General features: G+C 43.3%; 1 protein-coding gene across 7 annotated transcripts in view; it reads right to left on the bottom strand.

Annotated features, from left to right (window-relative positions):
- The window catches only part of NAIP (NLR family apoptosis inhibitory protein), a 42668-nt gene extending 18925 nt beyond the window's left edge, over positions 1–23743 (bottom strand). For 2 of the 7 annotated variants that reach the window (XR_007153028.1, XM_047863048.1), the window contains exons 1-10: positions 21547–21565; positions 20630–21200; positions 19050–19149; positions 17628–17709; positions 16674–16725; positions 13365–13484; positions 10942–11041; positions 4267–4348; positions 3046–3103; positions 823–2928 (exon numbers count right to left, since the gene is read on the bottom strand). Coding sequence is in view for 6 of the 7 variants with exons in the window: in XM_047863048.1 (XP_047719004.1) it covers positions 823–2928; positions 3046–3103; positions 4267–4348; positions 10942–11041; positions 13365–13484; positions 16674–16725; positions 17628–17709; positions 19050–19149; positions 20630–21197 (3268 nt within the window). In the remaining variant the exon portion in view is untranslated. Of the gene's footprint in view, positions 1–822; positions 2929–3045; positions 3104–4266; positions 4349–10941; positions 11042–13364; positions 13485–16673; positions 16726–16931; positions 17583–17627; positions 17710–19049; positions 19150–20629; positions 21201–21546; positions 21983–23608 lie in introns of those variants that run through there. The other 5 variants (XM_047863112.1, XM_047863196.1, XM_047863280.1 and 2 more) reach the window with 5 other exon arrangements.
- Positions 23744–23960: the final 217 nt, after the last annotated feature.

Here is a 23960-nt window from a genome sequence, read left to right as displayed (position 1 = left end):
GAGGCGAAGTCAGATCTTAACCAATTGAGCCACCCAGGCTCCCCTATCCTTTTATGAGTAAGTAATTTGTGTCTGGTTATTAAGAGACTTCACTGGGGGGGCACCTGCATGGCTCTGTCGGGTAAGTGGCCGACTCTTGACCTTGGCTCAGGTCATGATCTCACTTTGAGTTTGAGCCCCGAGTTGGGCTCCATCTGACAGTGCGTAGCTTGCTTGGGATCTGTCTCTCCATCCCAATGCCCCTTCCCCCATGTGCAATCAATCAATCAATCAATCAATAAGCAAACTTTAAGAAAAAAGCTTTCAGGAGCGCCTGGGTGGCGCAGTCGGTTAAGCGTCCGACTTCAGCCAGGTCACGATCTCGCGGTCCGTGAGTTCGAGCCCCGCGTCAGGCTCTGGGCTGATGGCTCAGAGCCTGGAGCCTGTTTCCGATTTTGTGTCTCCCTCTCTCTCTGCCCCACCCCCGTTCATGCTCTGTCTCTCTCTGTCCCAAAAATAAATAAACGTTGAAAAAAAAAATGAAAAAAAAAAGAAAAAAGCTTTCATTGGTTAATATTTTAATTTTATGTCAATTATTCAAAAAGCATTCTATTATTCAGAGGCCTTTCACTAATCCTATTGAAAAAATAGGTTAGCCAATGGTTATCTTTTTTTTTTTTTTTTGTCATCTAATTCCCTTTTTGTCAAAGGATTATCTTGTATCTATTCTATCAGCCAGCATTTATGGTCTCATGCTTTCAGAAGTTTCCATCAACCTAAAACTAAGAGTGAGAAAATAAAATTACACATCAGAATAGTCATCTAAGATATATTCAGGTGTACCTGGTACCTGCCTTGTCCCCAAGACTTGAAGAGACTCCAGGGCAGGCAGGGTGAGAAGCAATTCCTGTTCTGCTGTGCTCAGCTCCAGGCAGAACACTGAGCACTTGGTGACAGAGTCCTTACTCTGCTCCAGAGCAGGGCTGATGCCGGCCATAAATTCCCCGCTGTTTTGTACATGGAGTTCGATGCACTGCGAGGCTGAGAAAATGACTGTGAGAACCCTGAGCATCTCCTGGTTCACAGTGGCCCCTCCAGACACATGCACTTCCAGAAGGGGGATCTTGTACTGCTTTGGAGAAAGGTGCCAGTAGCCAGAACTGATGTCTGGTAGTTTCGCGAGTCTCAGGTTCTCAAAGTGCTTTATGTTTTCTTCTTTCTCAGCTATATCCTGCTTCCACTCACTCACAGATTCAAAGGCAGAAACACAGTCCTGATCAACAGTCGGTGCCTGTGATTTGTCTATGCATGTTTCCAAGATTGACAAATCTAGTGTGTGTACCTCATTTCCTCTTATGGAGACCTGGATGCTCCTCAACAATAATAGGCTTTCTGGGTGGTCAAAAAAATACGGTAAATTAAGTACATCCAAATTCAGGGTTTTCCCTTGAAGGAACTGCAAAATAAATGGAGAGCAGGCAGCAACAGTGTGACTTTGGTAAGCAATTTTTATGGCAAGAGACAGTAACCGGTTTGAAATGATGGAAAAGTAACTTTCTGGAGATACCTGCCACACTGACCTCATACATTCCAACTGCTCTGAAATTTCTGGATGGTGCTTCAAGTAGTTATTGTTTTTCAATATTATCTCCAATGACTCTTTACTATCTGCCAAATGAAGCAAATGAGATACAATCTTTGGCCCTGCCTTTGTTGAAGGGTGGCAGGAGACGTAATTCAAAAGAGTGCTGTAGAGACCTACAGCCTTCACTGATGAGTTAATTCGTTTCAAATAAGAGAGTCCCAAATCTTGATCTTCTTGCCTGTCAGAATCCAGAAGTTCAATCAGCCTCTTCCCTGCAAGAAATTCTTGGAATGCGGGATTTAGAAACTGGTAGACCGGTCTTAGTCTCTGGGCTGTGAATTTGCTCAAGAGGCACGAGACTAAACCTTCCCTTTCATCAATTCCTGCTTCTGTAAGGTCATCATCACTGAACTCAAAGCAAGATGAAAACAAACCTTTCAAGCCCAGCTCGCCACAAGAGGACACGGTTGCTCTGACAAGTTCAGCTTTAGATTTGTGCTTTAAGAAAAGGCATTCTATATACGACTTGAAAACAGCCACACCATCAATGGCTTTGTTCAAAGGATACTGCAACCAGTTAGCACACAGTGATGTTACAAAGAGAGGAGTCTTGTGAATTCCCCGCAAACTCTCACTCATTCTAAAGTAAACCATAAACTTTCGCAGACAACTCATATCGTGTGAAAAGAGTTTCCGTAATAAATACATGGTATTATAGAAGGGAAACACTTTTATCTCCAGAATCGTGTCTAGGTATCGGCGGATGTCCCTGGCCCTGTTTGTATGTACACCAATCAATAAGCAGCTCCTTGAGTGGTTTTTTTGAATTAGTTTTTCTATGACCTGGGGAACTGAGCACATCTCTCTGTAGTCATCCAAAAGGAATAACACTTGATTCTTTAACTGCTCGATGATGTTCCTCAGGCACGTTTCGGTGACAGAGCCTTCCGTTTTTAGGAGTTGGTCACAAATCATGGTGGCCAGCCCCTGGTCCAGTCTGGTAGAACTAAGGGAGAGATAGAAGACCAGCTGGAACCTGTTCAGCAAGGGACAGCATCCTGATGCCCATAGAAGAGCTATTTTCTTCAGCAGGACTGTCTTTCCACTACTTGCTTCGCCCTCCACACACATGACAGAGTTCAAGTTGGCAAAGACCTCCGGCAACACCACGGGCTCTTCCACAGGACTGCTGATGTGTTTTAAAGCCAGGGCTAGATCACAACCCAGCAAGTGGTCGGTGGCCAGAGAGGGAGAGGCCTCAAGCAAGCACATGTGGCGAAAACTGGCACTGGTATAGGATTCTCTCAGCTGCTCGCTCAGATTCTTCGCCTCCTGAAGCCACTGGGCTTCACCCTGGGCCGCTGCTGTGGAGAGAAGAAAAAAGGCAGAGCTGCAAAGATGTACTCTCTCTCTTCAAATCTGCTACACACAAATAGAGGTACACATGCGTATCATCCCCTGTGTCGCTTTGAAATCCTTACCCGGTACTACAGAACTAACTGCTGCTGAATCTTGACCATAGCTTTCACTTGTGGTGTCCTTTGAAAATAAAATGCTCTGTTAAATCAAATTCTGTGTAAGACAGTAGGGCATCATGTCACAGCTGGGGACCAAACATCTAAACAAAGCCCCCGCCCCCGCCCCCCCCCCCCGCCCAGATGTTTATGCCAGGTGAAGGAGAGAGCAGCACAAATATGAAACAATAAATGATCTGCAAATACCCTCAAGTGTCTCCTAGGTGGCCCATGTACGACACATGCTACAGGTGAATCGGGCAGTGGTTCCTCTCTAGACAACCAGAACCACAACGTGTGCAACGAGAGGGGCCCTCCAAACATAACTGAGTGCAGCTTCTGACCATAGTTATTCACATTTTTAATATACATACCTGGGATATGGAACGATCGTATTTCTTACAAAATAAGTTACTGAGATATCCCCAGACTTTCTTCTTCAATTTTATTTTTCCATCAAGTGCAGATCAAGTTACTTTGTTTTCTTTTCGTAGAATGAAAGACATAAAAGATCTAACATACAGCCTCAAAGAAGAGGTGTGTGCATCTGTACTAGGTTAACAGTGACTTTGATCTCAGAGAACAGTGTAGGATTTCTCAGTTTAAAGGGACCAGCCTATGATCTGGATTTATCAGTTGGTCATTTGCTTTTGTAAAGAAAAATATTATCTTCCGAGCCCTAGAGAAAGGCCAAGTCAAATTTCATGTCTTCCAAATAAAGATCACATAGGGAATCCAGGTAGCCTGGATGCTAATCAGATCTAAGTCTAAGAGTCTGGGCCCCAAAGTAGAAGGGACTGACTCTACATTTCGTGAAGCTAAGTTTTAGGTCTTGTTTGTTATAGTATCCTCATCTATACTTAGTACACGATAGGTGCTTAATAGGTATTTGTAGAACGTATTTCCTTATTTAGGATGAGCAATTCCTGTTCAAAAACCATTTTCTAGGGGTGCCTGGGTGACTCAGTCAGTTAAGCATCTAACTCAGTTTCGGCTCAGGTCATGATCTCACAATTAGTGAGTCTGAGCCCCACACGGGGTTCTACACTGACAGCACAGAGACCACTTGGGAATCTCTCTCAGTGTCTCTCTGCTCCTCTCCAGCTCTCTCCCTAAACAAACAAACAAACCAATTTTTTCTATCACATGATCACATACTGTTAAAATTCACAAGGTGATGTTCGTTACCGTTAATTCAGAAAGTTCACAGTGGTTGTGATCGTCTGGAATCCCTTCTGCACAGGACTTCAGATTTTGGAGAAACTGACAACTAAGCACAAAGTTAAAAGTTATAAGAACAGTTGTATGCAATTAAATGTTTGCATTAGGTTTTCAAATATACTGTAATAAAATTCTGTGTTTTCTGTTTTTGGGATTCTTTTTTGAGAGAGAGTGCACATGCATACGAGCAGGGCAGAGGGCAAAAGAATCTCAAGCAGGCTCCATGCCCAGCACATAGCCAGACCTGGGGCTCGATCCCACAACCCTGGGATCATGACCTGAGCTGAAATCAAGAGTCGTACATTCAACCGACTGAGCCACCCACGCACCCCACTGTTACCAAGTTTTTAACGGCAAAAATTAAACATTTAGAATGGTTCTCAGCAACAGCAATGCAAATGGTTCACAAAATAACAATGCAGACAGCCAGTAAATTTGGAGGAATGAGTGCACATTTAATACGCATCCATGAAACTTACTAAAATGGACCTAAAGATTCAAAAACAGAGAAGAAAACTCCATCTATGAATTACAAAACAAAAAACAGGACCTGAGTAGAAAAACTAAGATGTAAATAAAGCTGGAATTGATGGTAATGTACCAATGTTGGCTACATACCAATGTGATTTAAATCAAACATACCACAATGATTTAAGAAACTGGGTATGGGAATATAAGAACTTTCTGTTTTATCTTTGTACCTGATCTCTAAATCTAAAGTCATTCTCAAATCGAAAGTTTATTTTCTAAAGAGCTCCATCAACATGAATGTAGATAAAAACCACAAATATACTTAAAAACCATTTGCACTACTAGGTATTTACCCAAAGGACACAAAAGTACAGATTCAAAGGGGCACATGAACCCCAATGTTTATAGCAGCACAATCAACAGTAGGCAAATATGCAAAGAGCCCAAATGTCCATCAACTGATGAATGGATAAAGAAGATGAAATGTTACTCAGCCATCAAAAAGAATGAAACCTTGCCATTTGCAATGACATAGGTGGAGCTAGAATGTATTATGCTAAGTGAGTAAGTCAGAGAAAGACAAATACCATATATTTCATGCATATGCAGAATTTAAGAAACAAATCAGATGAACATGGGGAGAAAAAAAAGAGGGAGGCAAACCATAAGAGTCTTTTAATGACAGAGAACAATCTGAGGGTTGCTAGAGGGGAGATGGGTACGGGGATGGGCTAAATGGGTGATGGATATTAATTTAAGGAGGGCACTTGTTATGATGGGCACAGGGTGGTATATGTAAGTGATGAATCTCTGAATTCTACTCCTGAAACCACTATCACACTGTATGTTAACTAGAATTTAGAATTTAAATTTGTTTGAAATAAAAATTTGAAACAAAAGCTATTTGCCAGACATCATCAAACTGGGTGTAGATATCCTTTAAACCCAGGTATGATGTTTGCCTGAAGAACCCAGGGGGAAATTTCTAAAGAGTTCTACAATGATTACCTTGGACACATGAAAACTATAGAAGTGACTAGATAAATTGGATAACTAGGAACAACCAACTGTCTCAGGCTCATTTTCATGCTGCAGAATCAAAACAAAGGATAATACATTCTTATTTTCCTACATGGTTGGAAAGGAGTCCAGGAATAAAAGGATAGTTGCAGGTAAACGGCAAGTAGGACTTCTTAAAAAAAATTTATTTTTGAGAGAGAGAGAGCGCAAGCCAGGAGGGGCAGAGAGACAGGACAACAGAGGATCTGAAGCGGGCTCTGTGCCGACAGTGCAGAAGACCGACGAAGGGCTCAAACCCACTAACTGTGAGATCATGACCAGAGCCAAAGTCAGATGCTCAACCAACTGAGCCACCCAGGGGGCCCCATCAGCAAGTAGGACTTTTAATTTTTCTGTCCAAGGTTACTATACTGACAAACCCATCAAGGAAAGGACTCTGAAGGAAGATAAGATAGAGACTTTTTCATACAAAGCCAATACACTTGGTAGCCAGCAGACCAGCACTGTTCTTCCGTAAAAGCAAAATGGTAACAGATGGACGTAAAGGAACGAAGAGTGCTTTGGATGTTTAACTTGGATGGTAAAGAAAAAAAATATTCTTTTCTTCTTTTTAAAATGTATTTAAAAGGTAACAGTTGAAAGCAAAGACCTAACACTGTATTGTGAGATTTGTCACATATGTGGAAAGTAAAAACATAGGACAACACAAGCACAAAGCGTAAGAGCGGAGAAACAGGAGTCTACTGTTATATGGTTCATACATTCTATGTCCCGTCTTATAATAGTATTTGAAGGTGACTGTAATGTATTAAACATGCATAGTGTAAATTCTAGAGCAGGCCGTAAAAGGCCAAAATAAAGATGCACAGCTAATCAGCCAACAGTAGATAGAACGGAATACTTAAAAAAAAAAAAAAAAACAATTAGAAACAATTGGGAAAGAAGGAAAGTCAACACAAGATGGGAGAAATAGAAAGCAAGTATCAAAATAGTATATTTAAATCTAGCCATATCAATAATTACATTAAATATACATTTTTTAAACACCCCCATTAGAAAGCAGATATTAGACTATTAAAAAAAAATCAAAGACACAACTATGCCTACCAGAAACTCACTTTAAATGTCAAGTCATAAATATAAAAGTAGAATTATTTCAAAAACGGGGTGCCTGGGTGGCTCAGTCAGTTGAGTGTCCAACTCTTAATTTTGGCTCAGGTCCTAATCCCAAGGTTGTGGGATAGAGTCCCACATCGGGCTCCATGCTCAGTGTGGAGCCTGCTTAAGATTTTCTTTCTCAGGGCGCCTGGGTGGCTCAGTCGGTTGAGCGTCTGACTTCGGCTCAGGGCATGATCTCACAGTTCGTGAGTTCGAGCCCCACGTTGGGCCCTGTGCTGACAGCTCAGAGCCTGGAGCCTACTTCGGCTTCTGTGTCTCCCTCTGTCTCTGCCCCTTCCCCGCTCATGCTCTGTCTCTCTCAATCTCTCAAAAATGAATAAACATTTTAAAAAATTAAAAGAAAAAAAAGATTTTCTTTCTCTTTCCTCTGCCCCTCTCCTCCACTGGTGTGGTGTGTCTCTCTCAAGTTAAAAAAAAAAAAATGATTTCAAAAAACACTTATGTAACAACTGATTATAGTAAAGCTGGTCTATATTAGATAATGACTTAAAAATAAGGAATATTATGAAGGATAGGGAAGAACATTTCATATATTCTCTATGAAAGAGCCAAGGGCAAAGAATAGTCAAGACACATTCTCTTGAAGGAAAAGAACATGGCAGTTATACAGAAAATATGAAATTATGCTAAATATCTTCAGTATGATGAAAATTAAAATTTGGGCAATACCAAGTGAGGAAGCAGACCAGTGGAAACTCATCTATGCTCGTGGGAAAATCAATTGGTACGACTTTGAAAAACGTTTTGCATAACCTAGCAAAGGTGAATAGGTACAAACCTATGACCCTGCAATTTTATGGTTATGTATTTTAGAGTAACAAACGCGAGCCCTGGGAAATACATACAAGAATGTTCCCAGTGGCATTACTTGCAACACTTCAAAAACAAGCCAGGTATTGGGGCGCCTTGGTGGCGCAGTCGGTTAAGCGTCCGACTTCAGCCAGGTCACGATCTCGCGGTCCGTGAGTTCGAGCCCCGCGTCAGGCTCTGGACTGATGGCTCGGAGCCTGGAGCCTGGAGCCTGTTTCCGATTCTGTGTCTCCCTCTCTCTCTGCCCCTCCCCCGTTCATGCTCTGTCTCTCTCTGTCCCAAAAATAAATAAAAAACGTTGAAAAAAAAATTTAAAAAAAAAACAAGCCAGGTATTGAATCAAGAAAAAAATGGATAAATTTTATATATTCATAAAATAACATACGAACACAGCAGTGAAGACAAGTGAACTACAGCTCAACATGTAATTATGGATCAGTCTCAAAAAACATATGAAACAAAACAATCACACAACAACCATGCAGTATGTTTACATGTATTTGACCTTGAAGAACAGGCGGTTAAATATGTTTAAGGATATACACTTAGTTGATAAAACCCTAAAGAGAAGCAAAGGAACAACCCCAAATTCAGGATCATGTTTAATTCTGGATTGGAAGGATGAGGATATCAGAATTGGGGAGGGTGGGCACAGAGGGACCTTCTAAAGAATTAGTAATGTTCCATTTCATAACTTTACGGATGGATTCATTGGTTTATTACAGTCCTTTAAATCATACGTAAATATTTTAGGTACTCTAGTGCAGGCATCCTAGTTTGCTCCTTTTTTTTTTTTTTTTTTTTTTTTTCCCAAAAAAGGAAGATAGGAGCATCTGGGTGGCTCAGTTGGTTACGGATCCCACTTGGGCTTAGGTCATGATCTCACAGGTCATCTCACAGCCCGCATCGGGCTCTGTGCTGACAGCTCAGAGCCTGGAGCCCACTTCAGATTCTGTGTCTCCCTCCCTCTCTGTCCCTCCCGTGCTTGCACTCTCTCAAAAATAAATAAACAATAAAAAAAATTAAAAATTAGAAAATAAAAAAGGCAGATGGCAGCAGATGATAGCTACGTTGTGGTTTAGACTGTCACAGCACCACATTGTACACCTGAAACCCCTAACATAGTGTCAACTGCACTTCGACTGAAAAAGAAGCTACACTTGTGATGAGCATAGCCTACATAACATGTTCAATCACTATGTTGTACACCTGAAATTCACGTATTATGTATCAACTATAATTTTTTTCAAAAAAAGAGGAAGAAGAAAAGGGAGTTTGATAGATTCCCAGAAATGTTCTAAATAATATTAGACTACATCCTCACTAATCTGTCCAAGAATTAAGAACGTCCTTACTGGGGCGCCTGGGTGGCTCGGTCGGTTAAGTGGCCGACTTCGGCTCAGGTCATGACCTCGCGGTCCGTGAGTTCGAGCCCCGCATCGGGCTCTGTGCTGACAGCTCAGAGCCTGGAGCCTGTTTCAGATTCTGTGTCTCCCTTTCTCTCTCTGACCTTCCTCCATTCATGCTCTGTCTCTCTCTGTGTCTCAAAAATGAATAAACATTAAAAAAAAAACTTTTTTAATAAAAAAAATTGTCCTTACTGTTCCCAACAGTTTACTAGATACTAAATCCAAATAATAAAGAAGAACTCAACAACTACTCCTGTCAAAACCTGTTCGAAGCAGTATCCTCTTTAGAATCTTAGAATTAGATGGAAGTATTTGAAGATCTGTATGTATTAATATGTATTTCTGGGAAAACTCTTACTAATTACCAAGTGAAAAGAACCTATTTCTTCTTGCAGGCACCTGGGTGGCTCAGTGGGTTGAGTGTCCAACTTGTGGATTCAGCTCAGGTCATGATCCAAGGATTGTGGGATTGAGCCCTCCATCAGGCTCTGTGCTGAGTGTGCAGCCTGCTTGGAATTAATCCTCTCAATCTCTCTCTCTCTCTCCCTCCCTCCCTCCCTCCCTCTCACACTCTCTTTCTCTAAAATACATTTTTTTAAAAAAATTCACAGAAAAGAAATATTAAAGAAATGGGCATTTCCTCATTCATGAAATTTTAGAACACTGGAAACAAACAGAAAATTCTAAAAGCTTCCAGAGAGGGGTAGAGTAGTTGGCACTCACAGGATTAAGAATTAGAAAGGCATGGAACTTTAAACAGCAACAGTGGAAGCTATTAGGAAATGTAGCAATGCTTCTAAGATTCAGAATGAGAAGGACTTCTAACCTAGAGTACTAAAACTAGCTAAACTACCCAAACACAAGTGTGGGGTTTGGAGTATAAATATATGCATAATCTTCTGCACTAGTAAATTAACCAAGAGGATGGCATTAGATCCAGCAAGCGGGAGCTACAACACAGGAGGGAAGAAATGGGAATACCCAGGATGAATGTGAGGGAAGATCCCGGGATCCCAGGTGCCTACAGGACAAGTAGTTCATACTGGATCAGGTCAGAAGACATCAGGACAGACCCTTTCAAGAAAATGAAAATGCTGGGGTATCTTGTAGGTCCAAATGAAGGATTGGAGGTTTAAACGTTTGGGAGAATTTGAAGATGAACTAACTATATATAAAAAACTAAGCAAATGGCTATACCTTCTTTAATAAATATTTTAAAAGGTGGGAGGTGCCTGGGTGGTTCAATTGGTTGAGCATCTGACTTTGGCTCAGTTTATGATCTCACAGTTCACGAGTTCGAGCCCCATGTCAGGCTCTGTGCTGACAGCTCAGAGCCTGGAGCCTGTTTCAGATTCTGTGTCTCCCTCTCTCTGACCCTCCCCCGTTCATGCTCTGTCTCTCTCTGTCTCAAAAATAAATAAACGTTAAAAAAAAATTAAAAAAAAAAAGTTGTACAGGGAGGAAAAGTAAGTGTTAATTTACTACAAGGTTTAGCTCTGCACAGCATTTATATAGTCATGATAATAAAAACTTGTAATGTAAAAATTATTGCTCTAACCAGAACTACACATGTAGCAAGGAATTCTACATGTGAAGGATGCCACAAGAGCAAGAGGATGAAAGAAATAAACACCCATGCTACATAACATGAATCCAAGAGATAGGTGAAGACTTAGAAAATAAAACTGGGGGACAGGGAGAATTATTAAACGTGCATCCAAATTCACAGACACTGAACATTCATTCCACTCACTTGGGAAAATATTTGGCATGATCTTCTAATGGGTCATCACCTTCCTTCCAGTTCTCCATACATCCTCCGCAGAAGAAACACTGGACGATGTCCTTCATGCCTAAAAGTAAGGAAATTCCATCCACTTGTATGTGCATTTGTCAACTGTCACAGATAACAATCACGAAGCCTTTATGAGCAAAACGCTCTTCGCATTTCCAATCGGATTTTGCGACAGAGTCACAGTTGGGGTCACCAGCAAGGTGATATTCTATGTAGGACTCTTCTCTTGGCCAACAGAGTAATCAACTAACGAACCAAATGCTCCTAAGGTACCAGGCACTTTGATGAACACCCTCTCCCTGTCCCATCTTCCTTTAATGGAGAGAGAGATTTGCAAATCAGAATGTGGAATTATAGCTCCTCGAAGCAAGAGATTTTTGTCCGTTTTGCTCACTCATGAATCTCACTGACCTAGAAAAATACCTAGCACTTCTTATTAAACACTCAGTAAGTATTTGTTTAAGGAATAGGACAGAAAGAATGTATTTGGAGCTCAAGGGGAAAAATCTTTGAGGAAATGTAGCACCCCTTATATAAGTAAATTCACGAAGAATCAAGTGCCTCTTACTACATGATTCCCTGGTTTATTTCACTACAAGCAGCATCAAGTCGCCTTATGAAATTATTTCTCTGAAAGGAAATTAGTATTAGAACCCACCAAATGATTGAAATAGAAATGGAACATCCATCATCTTCCTTCTCCTCTTGGACCCTTGTAGGCACCGCAAAGCTAGGGCAGAAGAAAACCCCCCCTTTGTATCTGGACAAAACTACAAGGTCTTAGAGATTGCAAAATCTTAAAAGGGTCAGAGGACTCAGATTTGTGGGGAGAGCTGGAGGCTTGAAAAGGAAGAGGGTGAGGACACTGACAAGAGAAAGAATAGAGTATGGAGAAAGCGGGGCTGGGTGGGGGCGGGGGGGGATGTCTTTTTAAATGCTTAAGAATGTGAGGCATTAAGATTTTTCTGTACTAGGCACCTGGGTGGCTCAGTCGATTGAGCCTCTGTTCCACTCAGGTCATGATCTCACTGTTCACGAGTTCGAGCCCCACGTCAGGCTCAGGGCCGACAGCTCAGACACTGGAGCCTGCTTCAGATTCTGTGTCTCCCACTTTCTCAAAAATAAATAATTTTTTTTTAATGTGCAATCTTAAAAAAATTTTTTTTGTACCAATGGAATAGGTCTGCTAAAGTGACCATAGCATTCCCGTACCCCACAACGCCCTGTGATATTTCTGATACCTACTTGACCGCTCAGCACGAGATCTGCATGGACCTCTGCTATCATCACTCCATGTGTGTGTTTGGTCTAAAGAAGGACAGCAAGGGGCACCTGGCTGGCTCAGTTGGTAGAGCCTGTACCTCGTGTTGTGAGTTCAAGACCCACATTGGGCCTAGAGGTCACTTAAAAAAAAAAAAAAAAGGCAATGGCCAGCAAGATACCTAGGAAGGGCACACTATCTTTTCTCTGATCACCTTGCTGTACTCATACAGATATTTTGCTGAGGAGAACCAACCCACTCTGGATTACAGAGTGGAGCTGCCTGAGGACCAACAACTAAACAGAGAACATTACCAACTGACAGCAGATGCTACATGGTTGGAAATCATAAAGAAGAACTTCCTGGGAGAGCCTAGGTGGCTCAGTCGGAAGAATATGTGACTCATGATTGTGGGGTGGTGAGGTTGAGCCCCATGTTGGGTGTAGAGATGACTAAAAAAATCAACTTTCATTAAAAAAAAAAAAAACTTACCTAAAACACAAGAATTTCCTGATGTTCTCTTCCAAATAGAGTATGGCAAAGGCTGCTATCCACACTCCCGGTATCTCTCTTTCTTCCATGGTAACAGAAACCCCCCTTTTTGCTAGTCATCCAGGAAAAAGAACCAACGTCCTAGCTCCTCTTATAGGTAGGTATGGCCACGTGACTACTAAATTCAGTTTACAGAGATAGAAGCAGAAGGGAAGTACAAAGGTCATGTGACAGTTTCCAGGGAAGCCAAGGTTGGTAGGGGGTGAGGGTTGGAGAATAATGTGTAGAAAGTAAAAGGCATTGTAGGAGCACCTGGGTGGCTCAGTCACTTAAGCATCCAACTCTTGGTTTCGGCTCAGGTCATGATCTCATGGTTCACGGTTCAAGCCCCATGTTGGGCTCTGCACTAACAGTGTAGAGCCTGCTTGAGATTCTCTCTCTCCCTCTCTCTCTCTGCCCCTCTCCTGTGAGCGCTCTCTCTCTCTCTCAAAATAATAAACATTTAAAAAAGAAAAGCAGAGACTGTTGAGTCTAGATAAACACAAGTCCAGGACCATAAGGTATCAATGGAGTTTAAGTGGACATAAGAAAGAGCAAGACCAGAGCTTGGCAGAAACTAGCGACTCACCTGTATAGAGAAGACCTGCTCTGACCAGAGCTGAAACTCCTGCAGGGAACGCGTGGGGCCAGCTCTTAAAAGAATCCAGTCGTAGTCCTTCATTAGCAAAGATGTTGTCATTGCAATACGCTTGAAAAAAAGGCATACGGGGAGATCAGCAAGCTTTGAGATTCCAGCTATCAGTGTTCAAATTACCCCTTTGTATCTAGAGATGGAATATGGATGCATTGTGTTTTGCTTCAATGTAATTGGAGGAGGGGTTGGAAAAGATGGAATAGTTACGATGAAGCAAGACTGACCACATGTCGAAGCGCTGAAGCACTGGTAGATATGTGGTGGCTAAATACTACCGTCTCATTTCTGCGTAGGTTCGAATTTTTCGATAATAAAACCTTTCAAAAGGATCTCTTCATCATCTACTGATGAAGTTTTGGGGTGACGGCGGGGGGGTCCAGAACCGATGGCCAAAAAAGGATTCTTGAAGGCATCTTTGGTGCAAAAAGGTGATTTCATTAAAATATGGGGACAGGACCCATGGGCAGGAAGAGCTTCATGGGGTCGTGAGGGGTAACTCATTATATACCCTCATGTTAGGAGGGGGTCAGGGATAGACTAAATCTCTAAGGTATTTTGAAAGCAAGGTTTCCAGGACCTTGAGGGGCTAGCTGTTGCTAGGGAAATGTCAGTTATTAATATTTAATAAAACCTCAGTCATGAGACCCTGCAGATGCTTATCAGGGGGGCCATAAGCTTGGAGGATGATTGCCAGCATACATCTTGGGGCAGTTGAGGTAAAGGAAGTAGACTTACAGGATCCTCGAGATTGAGATAATGTTAGACTAAGATTCCCTTTTGCCCCCAGCAAAGTGTCATCATCAGACAGCTGAGCTCCGAGGAGGACAGTCTGCCAGTTTCAAGGACTTGTCAGTGGGCTATAGGCAGTAAGGGAACTCAATTTTTCATTTGCCTTAGTTTCCCACATCACCATGGCAAGCATTTATATCCCTTTCGTCTGTCCTCTAACATAACTAACCTATGTTAATTTGGTTCTGCGTGTTTAAGATGAAAGCTTGCCTTGGTGTTCTACCTTTGAACACAGGATCCTGCCATTAACTTCGTTTTTATTTTTATTTTTATTTTTTTTTTAATTTTTTTAACATTTATTTATTTTTGAGAGAGGGAGAGACAGAGCATGAACAGGGGAGGGTCAGAGAGAGAAGAAGACACAGAATCTGAAACAGGCTCCAGGCTCCGAGCTGCCAGCACAGAGCCCGACGCGGGGCTCGAACTCACGGACCGCGAGATCATGACCTGAGCCGAAGTCGGACGCTCAACCGAATGAGCCACCCAGGCGCCCCATTAACTTCGTTTTTAATCTGAATATTACTTAGTATTTTGGAAAAACCCATCTTTTCCTATGTGTCCATTGCTCTCACACAACTATCACACTCACAACCCTTCTGACACCAGATGTGTGAGGGTCCTACGCCCACCCCCTGAAGCCATTCTCTGACACCAGCTGGGTGTCCTACAATTTACCCAAATCTAACTCTACCAGAGATATGTCAGATCCCAGAGGTTAAGGGCTCAACCACACAAGACTGCTCCCACACCACTTTATTTGCTAGAGTGGCTCACAGAACTCAGGGAAACACTTACCACTTTCTTTAAGGCGATGATAAAGGATACACATGGACAGCCAGATGAAGACATACATAGGCCCAGTGTGTATGTGTGTGTGGGAAGCTTCTGTACAGAAGCTTCTGTCCCACGGGGAGTTGGCTATGGGTGTATTCTCTCCCCGGGAAGCTCTCTGAACACTATACTACTGGGCTATTTAAGGAGGCTTCCTCATGTAGGCCTGATTGATCACTACCTCCACTTTCAGCCCCCTCCTCTCTCTCTCTCTCTGAAAAATGGGAGGAAGGGCTGAAAATTCCAAGCTTCTAAAGGTGGTTTGGCCTTCCTAATGAGCAGCCCCCATCCAGGATCCCACCCACAGCACCCAAGAGCCACCCACCTCATTAGAACAAAAGATCCTCTCAGTGCTCTGATCACTTAGAAATTCTTTTTTTTTTTTATGTTTGTTTATTTATTTTTGAGAGACAGAGACAGACAGAGCATGAGCAGGGGAAGGGTAAGAAGAGAAGGAGACACAGAATCCAGGCCCCAAGCTGTCAGCACAGAGCCCAGATGCGGGGCTCAAACTCACAGAGAACCTGACCAGAGCAGAAGTAGGACACTTAACCGACTGAGCCATCCAAGTGCCCCTGATCACTTAGGAATTCTTAAGGGTGTTAGGCGCTAGGTGCCAGGAACTGGGGGAATTTATGTATTTTCTTTTATCTCACACCTAATTTCTTTTTTTTTTTTAATTTTTTTTAACGTTTATTTTATTTTTGAGACAGAGACGGAGCATGAACGGGGGAGGGGCAGAGAGAGAGGGAGACACAGAATCGGAAGCAGGCTCCAGGCTCTGAGCCATCAGCCCAGAGCCTGATGCGGGGCTCGAACTCACGGACCGCGAGATCGTGACCAGGCTGAAGTCGGACGCTTAACCGACTGAGCCACCCAGGCGCCCCTCACACCTAATTTCTTAACACTGATCCATTCAAGATATTCAGAAGTGTTTTATCCAGAAAATTTAGGAAATTGTTCTAAAGAAAGTGTTGAAGACCCAACTCTGTCGTATGCTCATTTATGCAAAAAAAAACAAAAAACAAAAAAAAACCAAAGTAATTCCAGGGGCACCTGGGTGGCTCAGTAGGTTAAGTGTCTGACTTCAGCTCGGGTCATGATCTCACAGCTCCTGAGTTCAAGCCCCGCGTTGGGCTCTGTGCTGACGGCCCAGAGTGGAGCCTGCTTCCGGTTCTGTGTATCCCTCTCTCTGCCCCTCCCCTGCCTGCACTCTGTCTCACTCACTCAAAAATAAACATTAAAAAAAACCAAACAAAATAAAAACTAAGTCACTCCCGAAGACTAGAAATCTCTTATGAAAATAGTTTTTTTTTTTTTAATTATTATGACACCATAGGGGCACCTGGGTGGCTCAGCTGGTTAAGCTTCTGACTTGGGATCAGGTCATGATCTCGTGGTCTGTGGGTATGAGCCCACGTTGGGCTCTGTGCTGACAGCTCAGAGCCTGGAGCCTGCTTCTGATTCTGTGTCTCCCTCTCTCTCTCTCAAAAATAAACATTAAAAAAAATGATTATGACACCATAATGTAAGGAAGAGAATGGAAAAAAAAAAAAAAAAAGATGATCAAAAAAAAAAAAAAAAAAGCAAAGGAAGAAATAAGCAAAGCCTTTGGGATATTACCTGACACCATAGGTAACTCTCTCTTGACCCAGGAATTCACAAAATGTTCTCCCTGAAGAAAATTAATATTCAAGTTATCCACTATTTGACTTAGACAATACAGTGATCTATGAATCACAAGTGGTAAGAACTCTCCTTCCCCCGCCCCCCCATAGTTTCATTGGGTTGCGGCAGGTTTGTGGGATCATTCCTAATTTCCATCTCTATTGATGTTGGAATTTTTTAATGCAGTGCAAAAAACAAAAACAAAAAAAACACCTGTGAGTGTTTATCTATAGCCAACAGGGAGCCTTCTCAGGGTCATGTTTTCCAAAGATCCAGTTCAAAATCAGAGTTATATTAACATTGCACAGATGTACTTTGACTAATGAGGCAGTATAAGCTATATGGAGGAAAACGGATTCAGTGAGGTGGTTAGGTGTTAAGCAACCAATCCTGAAACTGCACCCAGACTTCTTTCTGAGCAAACACTCCTCCTCCCTTTCAGGCCATCTTCTTTCCAGGGTTCTCACCTTCTGAGTCCTCTTAGCCAATCCACTCTTTTCTTGTTTAAGCCAATTCGGGAAGTGACCGGACACTAGGGAATCCTTACTAATAGAGTATAAAGTAACCAGCTGGGAGGCAGCAGCTCTGAGGCCAGCTGGGCTGGGGGTACCAGGTGTGAATATCTTATGCAGGCATTCAGGTGGGGGCAGCCATCAGAATCGGAAGTGGGGTGGGGGTGGGGGTGAGGGTGACTCCAGTCAAAGAGGGTAAGACTGGCTGTAGTTCAGCATGACAATGTGGTTTTCTGCAGTCGACCAGAAAGGAGGTAGGAGAAATGAAAGAAGGGAAGAAGAAACAAATGGAGCCGATGACAAAAAAAGAATGCCACCCCCCCCCCCCCGCTTCTAATTCACAAAGTATCAGGTAACCAAAAGCCAACTTGAGAAAATATTTGCTGTTATAAATTACCGTGACACCAACAAATCCCTTGTAGCTTTGGATATACTGTGCAATTTCCTCTGAGGATTTCTTACTTTGAAGAAATTCACATCTGTAATTGGTAAACAAGGGTAAACATCTCTCTCTCAAAAGTAAAAATAAACATTAAAAAAAAAAAAAAGAATCCAGCACTTAACTAACTGAGCCACCCAGGTGCCCCAACTGTTCTACTTTTGTTTAAAATTTTCAACATCAGGGGCTCCTGGGTGGCTCAGTTGGTTAAACATCCAATTCTTGGTTTGGGCTCGGGTCATGATCTCATGGTTCATGGGTTCAAGCCCCACATCGGGTTGTGTGCTGATGGCAGGGAGCCTGCTTGGGATTCTGTCTCTCTCTCTCTCTGCCCCTCCCCTGCTCGCTATCTACCTCTCTCTCAAAAATAATAAATGTTAAAATTTTTCAACATCAAAGTTAAAAAAAGGTTTAAGCAATAAATCCATATGTGGGAGATGTAAAGTCGTGTAGAAAATACTACTCAATATAGCATTAAAGATAATTGAAACATACTTCATTTTCTAAGCAGAGAACTAAACGTTGTAATCAAAACTTTTCAGTTTTTGAAATAAAACATTTGCACGAGGTATATATTCAGCAGTACATGGAACCATGTGTAGTAAGATTTTAAACATGGCGTTACTTTCCAACTTCCTTTATACACTATTTTACATCATCCCCCTGCAAATTATTCTTTATTAATTAAGGCAGATCTGGAACTACTTTGCCAAATAGGATTCTGATATAATAAAACAACCTTTAAGAAGTGGTTTTATAATGGAGCGCTTGGGGAGGCTCAGTTAATTAAGTGTCCAACTCTTGGTTTTGGCTCAGATCATGATCTGAGGGTTGGTGACTTTGAATGCCATGACAGGCTCTGGGCTGTCAGCACAGAATTTTTGGGATTTCTCTCTTCCTCTCTCTACCCCTCCCCTGCTCACATGCATGACCATGCATGTGCTCTCTAAGAATAAACATTAAAAAAAGAAGTGATTTTATTTTATTTTTTATTTAATGAGAGAGAGAGTACAAGCAGGGGAGAGGGGCAGAGAGAGAGACAGAGACAGAGAGAGAATCTTAAGCAGGCTCCACGCTCAGTGTGGAGCCCAATACGGGGCTCCAACACACAACCCAAGGATCATGACCTGAGCTGAAACCAAGAGATGGCCGCTCAACCGACTGAGCCATCCAGGTGCCCCAAAGTGATTTTAAATGATACAATTCACATTTTCCACAAAGTAATCAAGCCTTTCTTGAATAAATTCTGAAATGTTCCAATATCGGATAGGAAACGATCAAGACTGAAGACGCTACTCCAGATGACTTGTCTTTTGCCTTACAACAACAACAACAACAAAAACAAAGATAATTACAGGAAAAATATATTTATCTACTTACGTGGGGAACCACTTGGCATGTTCCTTCCAAGGATCGTCTCCCTCTTCCCAGTTTCCTAAGCATCCACCACAGGAAAAACACTGCACAGTGTCCCGTTTACCTACATGCGAAGGACACATTTAGATCTCCCAGCAATGGCTCCATGGGGTAGGGCAGAAGACGAGTTTCCAGGAGCTGACTGCTTGGTGCATGAGCAAAAGGCACTGCTGCATGTCTGTCTGTTCACACCCCCTGCAGGCTGAATCTCTACCCACACACAGCCCTGCTCCCCTAAGGGAGCAGTTAGGGTACCATACCCCTCAGCCACAGCCCTACTTCACATACAGAACCATCAGCTGCTCATGCACTCGCCCCAATTCCTTCCAAGGGCTGGTGTTTTGCTCTTTGAGCTCTCAGGGAAGGAGTCAGGAAGCCAAGAAACACCAGCACTCATAAAGTAAGGTACCATTAGAAGCTGTAACTTGTAGTTCCACCATGAAGTTTCCGTGGAGACTTAAGCACATTTCTTAAACTCTTTGAGCCTAATAAACTCAACTGTGAGACGTGGGGAAGGGGCAAGTTGTTGGATTAGAATTAAGGCTGAATTTGAACTTAGCATCAAGCACATACTTAGTAAATGATTGCTGCTTTCAAAATTGTCATTCACACTTGTCCTAACATTTATGGCATGGCCAGGAGATTTCAAACATAGTGCAGTTTTCTAGAGTGCAATTCTCCCTATACATTAAAGTTAGCCTTAAAATTAAAGCAAACAACTCCCCCCCTCCCAATACTGCAGCCATTAAAAGAATTAAGGAAAGGGGCGCCTGGGTGGCTCAGTCCGTTGAGCATCTGACTTCGGCTCAGGTCATGATTTCACCATCTGTGGGTTCGAGCCCTGCGTCAGGCTCTGTGTTGACAGCTTGGAGCCTGGAGCCTGCTTCAGATTCTGTGTCTCCCTCTCTTTGACCCTCCCCCGTTCATGCTCTGTCTCTCTCTGTCTCAAAAATAAACAAACATTAAAAAAAAAAAAACAAAGAATTAAAGATCATAGAAGAACCAGGGAACGGGTAAGAAAACTGTGGTCAGTTTGACTTCGTGATTTATTACGAGGGCAGTGAGAACGCAACCAGCATTGTCTGAGGTCCAAATTTAAGGAAAAGTAACTTCCTTACTTTATAATACATTTTGCAAATTAACTTGATGCTTTGTACAGTGTGTTCAAGTTACAAGGGTTCAATTTTAATAAAACACACCTTATGCCTCATGTAACTCATTTAACAACTGAGGAGAAGTTCACAGAATGTTCCAATTCCAACATGGAACCCAAACGCAAAACTCCAGAGAAATACTTCAGAAAATGACTTTAAAAATTACCTGTAGGGGCACCTGGGTGGTTCAGTCGGTGAAGCAGCCGACTTCGGGTCAGGTCATGATCTCGCGGTCCGTGAGTTCGAGCCCCGCATCGGGCTCTGTGCTGACAGCTCAGAGCCTGGAGCCTGTTTCAGATTCTGTGTCTCCCTCTCTCTCTGCCCCTCCCCCGTTCATGCTCTGTCTCTCTCTGTCTCAAAAATAAATAAACATTAAAAAAAAAAAATTACCTGTAAAGACAAAGCCAGCAGCTGAGAGGTCCCTCACGGATACCGCTTGCACGTAAAATGGCCAGTTCTGGAAGGATTCGAGTCTGGCCCTGTCTTCCTGGTACCTTGCTTTGTCGCCTCTCAGCATGTTCTCTGGATTCTTGACTCTTATATCATACTTGCCAACGTTACCAACATCTTTGCCCAAAAGGAACTCACAACGTGGACGAAACTTCTTGTGAAGTTCTATGGGGAGTCTGTGGATGCCGGCAGCAAAGAGGATTAAGCTGCAGCAGAAGCACTGAATCCCAGATTTTACGCCAGTGAAATAAAACCCGGCTGCTGCCATCTCCTGTGGCGTCCATGAGCTGTAGTGCTCATAGGTCACAAAACTCTTCAACCTTTTTGCTTCACTGCGCATGTGTGAGTTAAAGCCTTTCTGCATTTTTTCTCGTTCCTTCTGAAATCCTTCTTCCATTTCTTTGGCGAACTGAACTGTATCTATGCCGAGAAAAGCAGACAGCTCCGGGAGCAAAGCAAAATCAAACTCGGAAATCCTATCCTCCTGGGCCGCCTCCTGGGCCGCCATTTTCTGAAAAGGAAAGAAAAGCAGGTTGATGAACTTCCACCTGAGCAGCTGCGGGTAAGTCACCACTTAGGTCAAAGGCATAAAACAGGGGCTCCCATAGCACCATCATATAACAAGCCGCAACATGCCTGCTTGCATTCTCCACACTCTGGGAGCCTCAGGAGTCTTCTGTTAATCCCTGTTAATTTTCTGTTAATCTTCTGTTAATCCCTGCTAATCTTCTGTTAAACCCAACATGAAGTGGGGTGGTTCAGCTCTGCAAGGTGGGTTTATGCACTTCCCACCCACTCCCGCCTTTACCCGGTTCAGCTGATCAAGAACTTGCCAATCTACCCACATTTCTGCAAACCTGCAGCTGAGGATCTTGATTAAGAGCAAGCATGCCCTTGTTTTGGCAGGATCCAGTGCAAGGAAGAGCTCCTTTGTCATTAGTGCAGGAAATTTGTCTCCGCGCGGAGGTTATCCAGGAAGGTCTATCAGACCAGAAGGTTACCGAGGTTTCGACGGAATCGCCCCTTTGTTCCAATTCTCTTTTGCCCTGTACAGTCCCTTTGGTGGCCGGCAGATGAGAATCACATTATGACCCAAAGAAATATCTCCCCAACTCTCCTTTGCCATCACATCCCTTCCCAGAATGAACAGATCAAACCTTGGTGGGCTCGGCTGCCTGAGGCTCTTACTTTCATTTTTGCCAAAGCAGCCCAAACCAGCCAAGAAATGGTTTTCTTGGAGGACTTCGTCTCTGAGTTTGTGTGAATAGCTTAGCTCTTTGCTCTGGTTCAGGATCTACCACCGGTCCCTCCCTGCTCTGCTTTCCTCCCATCAATAGTTCTCATACTTGAAATCAAGCCACTGATGCCTCAGCAGCCAGCCTGGCCTCTGTGGCTTGAACTCTTTTCATTCTTTTCTCATTCTCCCACTTTTCATTCTTTTTTTTTTTTCTCCCAAAGTCTTAGCCATCATTTAAATTTAAAAGAGGGGGGCGCCTGGGTGGCTCAGTTGGTTAAGTGTCCAACTTCAGCTCAGGTCACGATCTCGAGGTCTGTGAGTTCGAGCCCCGCGTCGGGCTCTGGGCTGATGGCTCAGAGCCTGGAGCCTGTTTCCGATTCTGTGCCTCCCTCTCTCTCTGCCCCTCCCCCGTTCATGCTCTGTCTCTGTCTCAAAAATAAATAAAAAACAATAAAAAAAAATTTTAAAGAGGAACAACGGGTTTCCATTATGCCAATCACAGTGCCCCGTCTCCAGCCATCACCCAGGGTTGGCTAACTGAAAAAACTCACAAGACTCTACACAGTATACTTACATAAGGCTTTAACAACAGTGAAAGATAAGATACAAAAATTAAAATTCATGAGGTGCCTGGGTGGCTCGGTCGGTTAAGCGTCTGACCTCCACTCAGGTCATGATCTTGTGGTTGCTGAGTTCGAGCCCCATGTCGGGCTGGCCACTGTCAGCCTGTCAGCGCAGTTTGCTTTAGATCCTCTGTCTCCCTCACTCCGTCCCTCCCTCACCTGTGCTCTCCCAAAAAATAAATATTGAAAAAAAAATTAAAAACAGGTCTACACGAGAGAGGGACTCAGACTCCAGGATCAGTACCTAGGGATTTTTCTCTGTTGCACAGGACATTCTTCATTTTAGGTAATGAACCACCTAGATAGCTCTTAGAGAAACCATAATCTCATCTGAGGAGGAGTCTTAGAGACCCCTCTGGTCCTGTGACCAAAACTAGGCTGCGTGACCGGTCCCAAAACCAGAAACAAGCTGACGCCAGCTGCCCCCACCCCCCCGCCCCGGTCTGTTTCAGACCCTAGCACACGACTGACTACATTCATCACCACTTTGGACATTTCATTCAGGTTTGGCCAACATGCAGCATCTCGGATCCCTATCTCTCCGTGGTCCGCAGTCGTCCTGTACGTAGACAACAAAGTTCACCGGTCAGTTTTGCTGGTCCCCAGGCTGTTTCTGGGCAGAAGAGACCTCCGAAGCCCTCTCCAGCCTTCCTGTTCTTTTTTTTTTTTTTTTGGGACAGAGAGAGACAGAGCATGAACGGGGGAGGGGCAGAGAGAGAGGGAGACACAGAATCGGAAACAGGCTCCAGGCTCTGAGCCATCAGCCCAGAGCCTGACGCGGGGCTCGAACTCACGGACCGCGAGATCGTGACCTGGCTGAAGTCGGCCGCTTAACCGACTGAGCCACCCAGGCGCCCCTGCCTTCCTGTTCTTTTACAGTAAGAGCTAAGAGAGCCAGGGAGGCTCCTGTGTCGTGCAGCTAGGATTCAAACCCATCTGTGTGACCCTAGTGCCTGTCCTCTGGCCTCCCAAGAGACAAACAGGAATGAGAGAAACATGAGAACTTCGAGGTGAGGTGTGGAAGCAAAGCACCATGGTCAGAGAAGGTCATTTACTTACTGAGAGGCTTGTCCGTCCGGGGTCCCACTCAGAAGGAAGGAGAGTGTGTGGCAGAGCCTCTGTGCTAGCCCTTTAATGGGAAGCACTGAGAAAACATTTGAGGAACCAAAACTCAAATTGCGCAGTTCACTGGGAAGTTACCGGTCAGTGTTCCAGGGTTGTGAGTCAACAGGCATGAGGTCAGAACTCGAAAGGAATAATAAAACCTGCCAAGTCCCACAGCAGAAAGTATTTTATTCTAAATAGTTCATGATTAATGAAAGCTTATGATGCTAGTATAAATCTTCTTTCTGGGATGATGGCAGTTTCTAACCTTTCTGGTATCTTTGAGGATTTTCTCTTTTATCTTTGG

The sequence above is a fragment of the Prionailurus viverrinus genome, chromosome A1, assembly GCF_022837055.1.
Source record: "Prionailurus viverrinus isolate Anna chromosome A1, UM_Priviv_1.0, whole genome shotgun sequence".
In the NCBI taxonomy this organism is placed as follows: domain Eukaryota; kingdom Metazoa; phylum Chordata; class Mammalia; order Carnivora; family Felidae; genus Prionailurus; species Prionailurus viverrinus.
The sequence above is the reverse complement of the archived record's forward strand: the minus strand, read 5'-3'. Positions and strand labels throughout refer to the sequence as shown.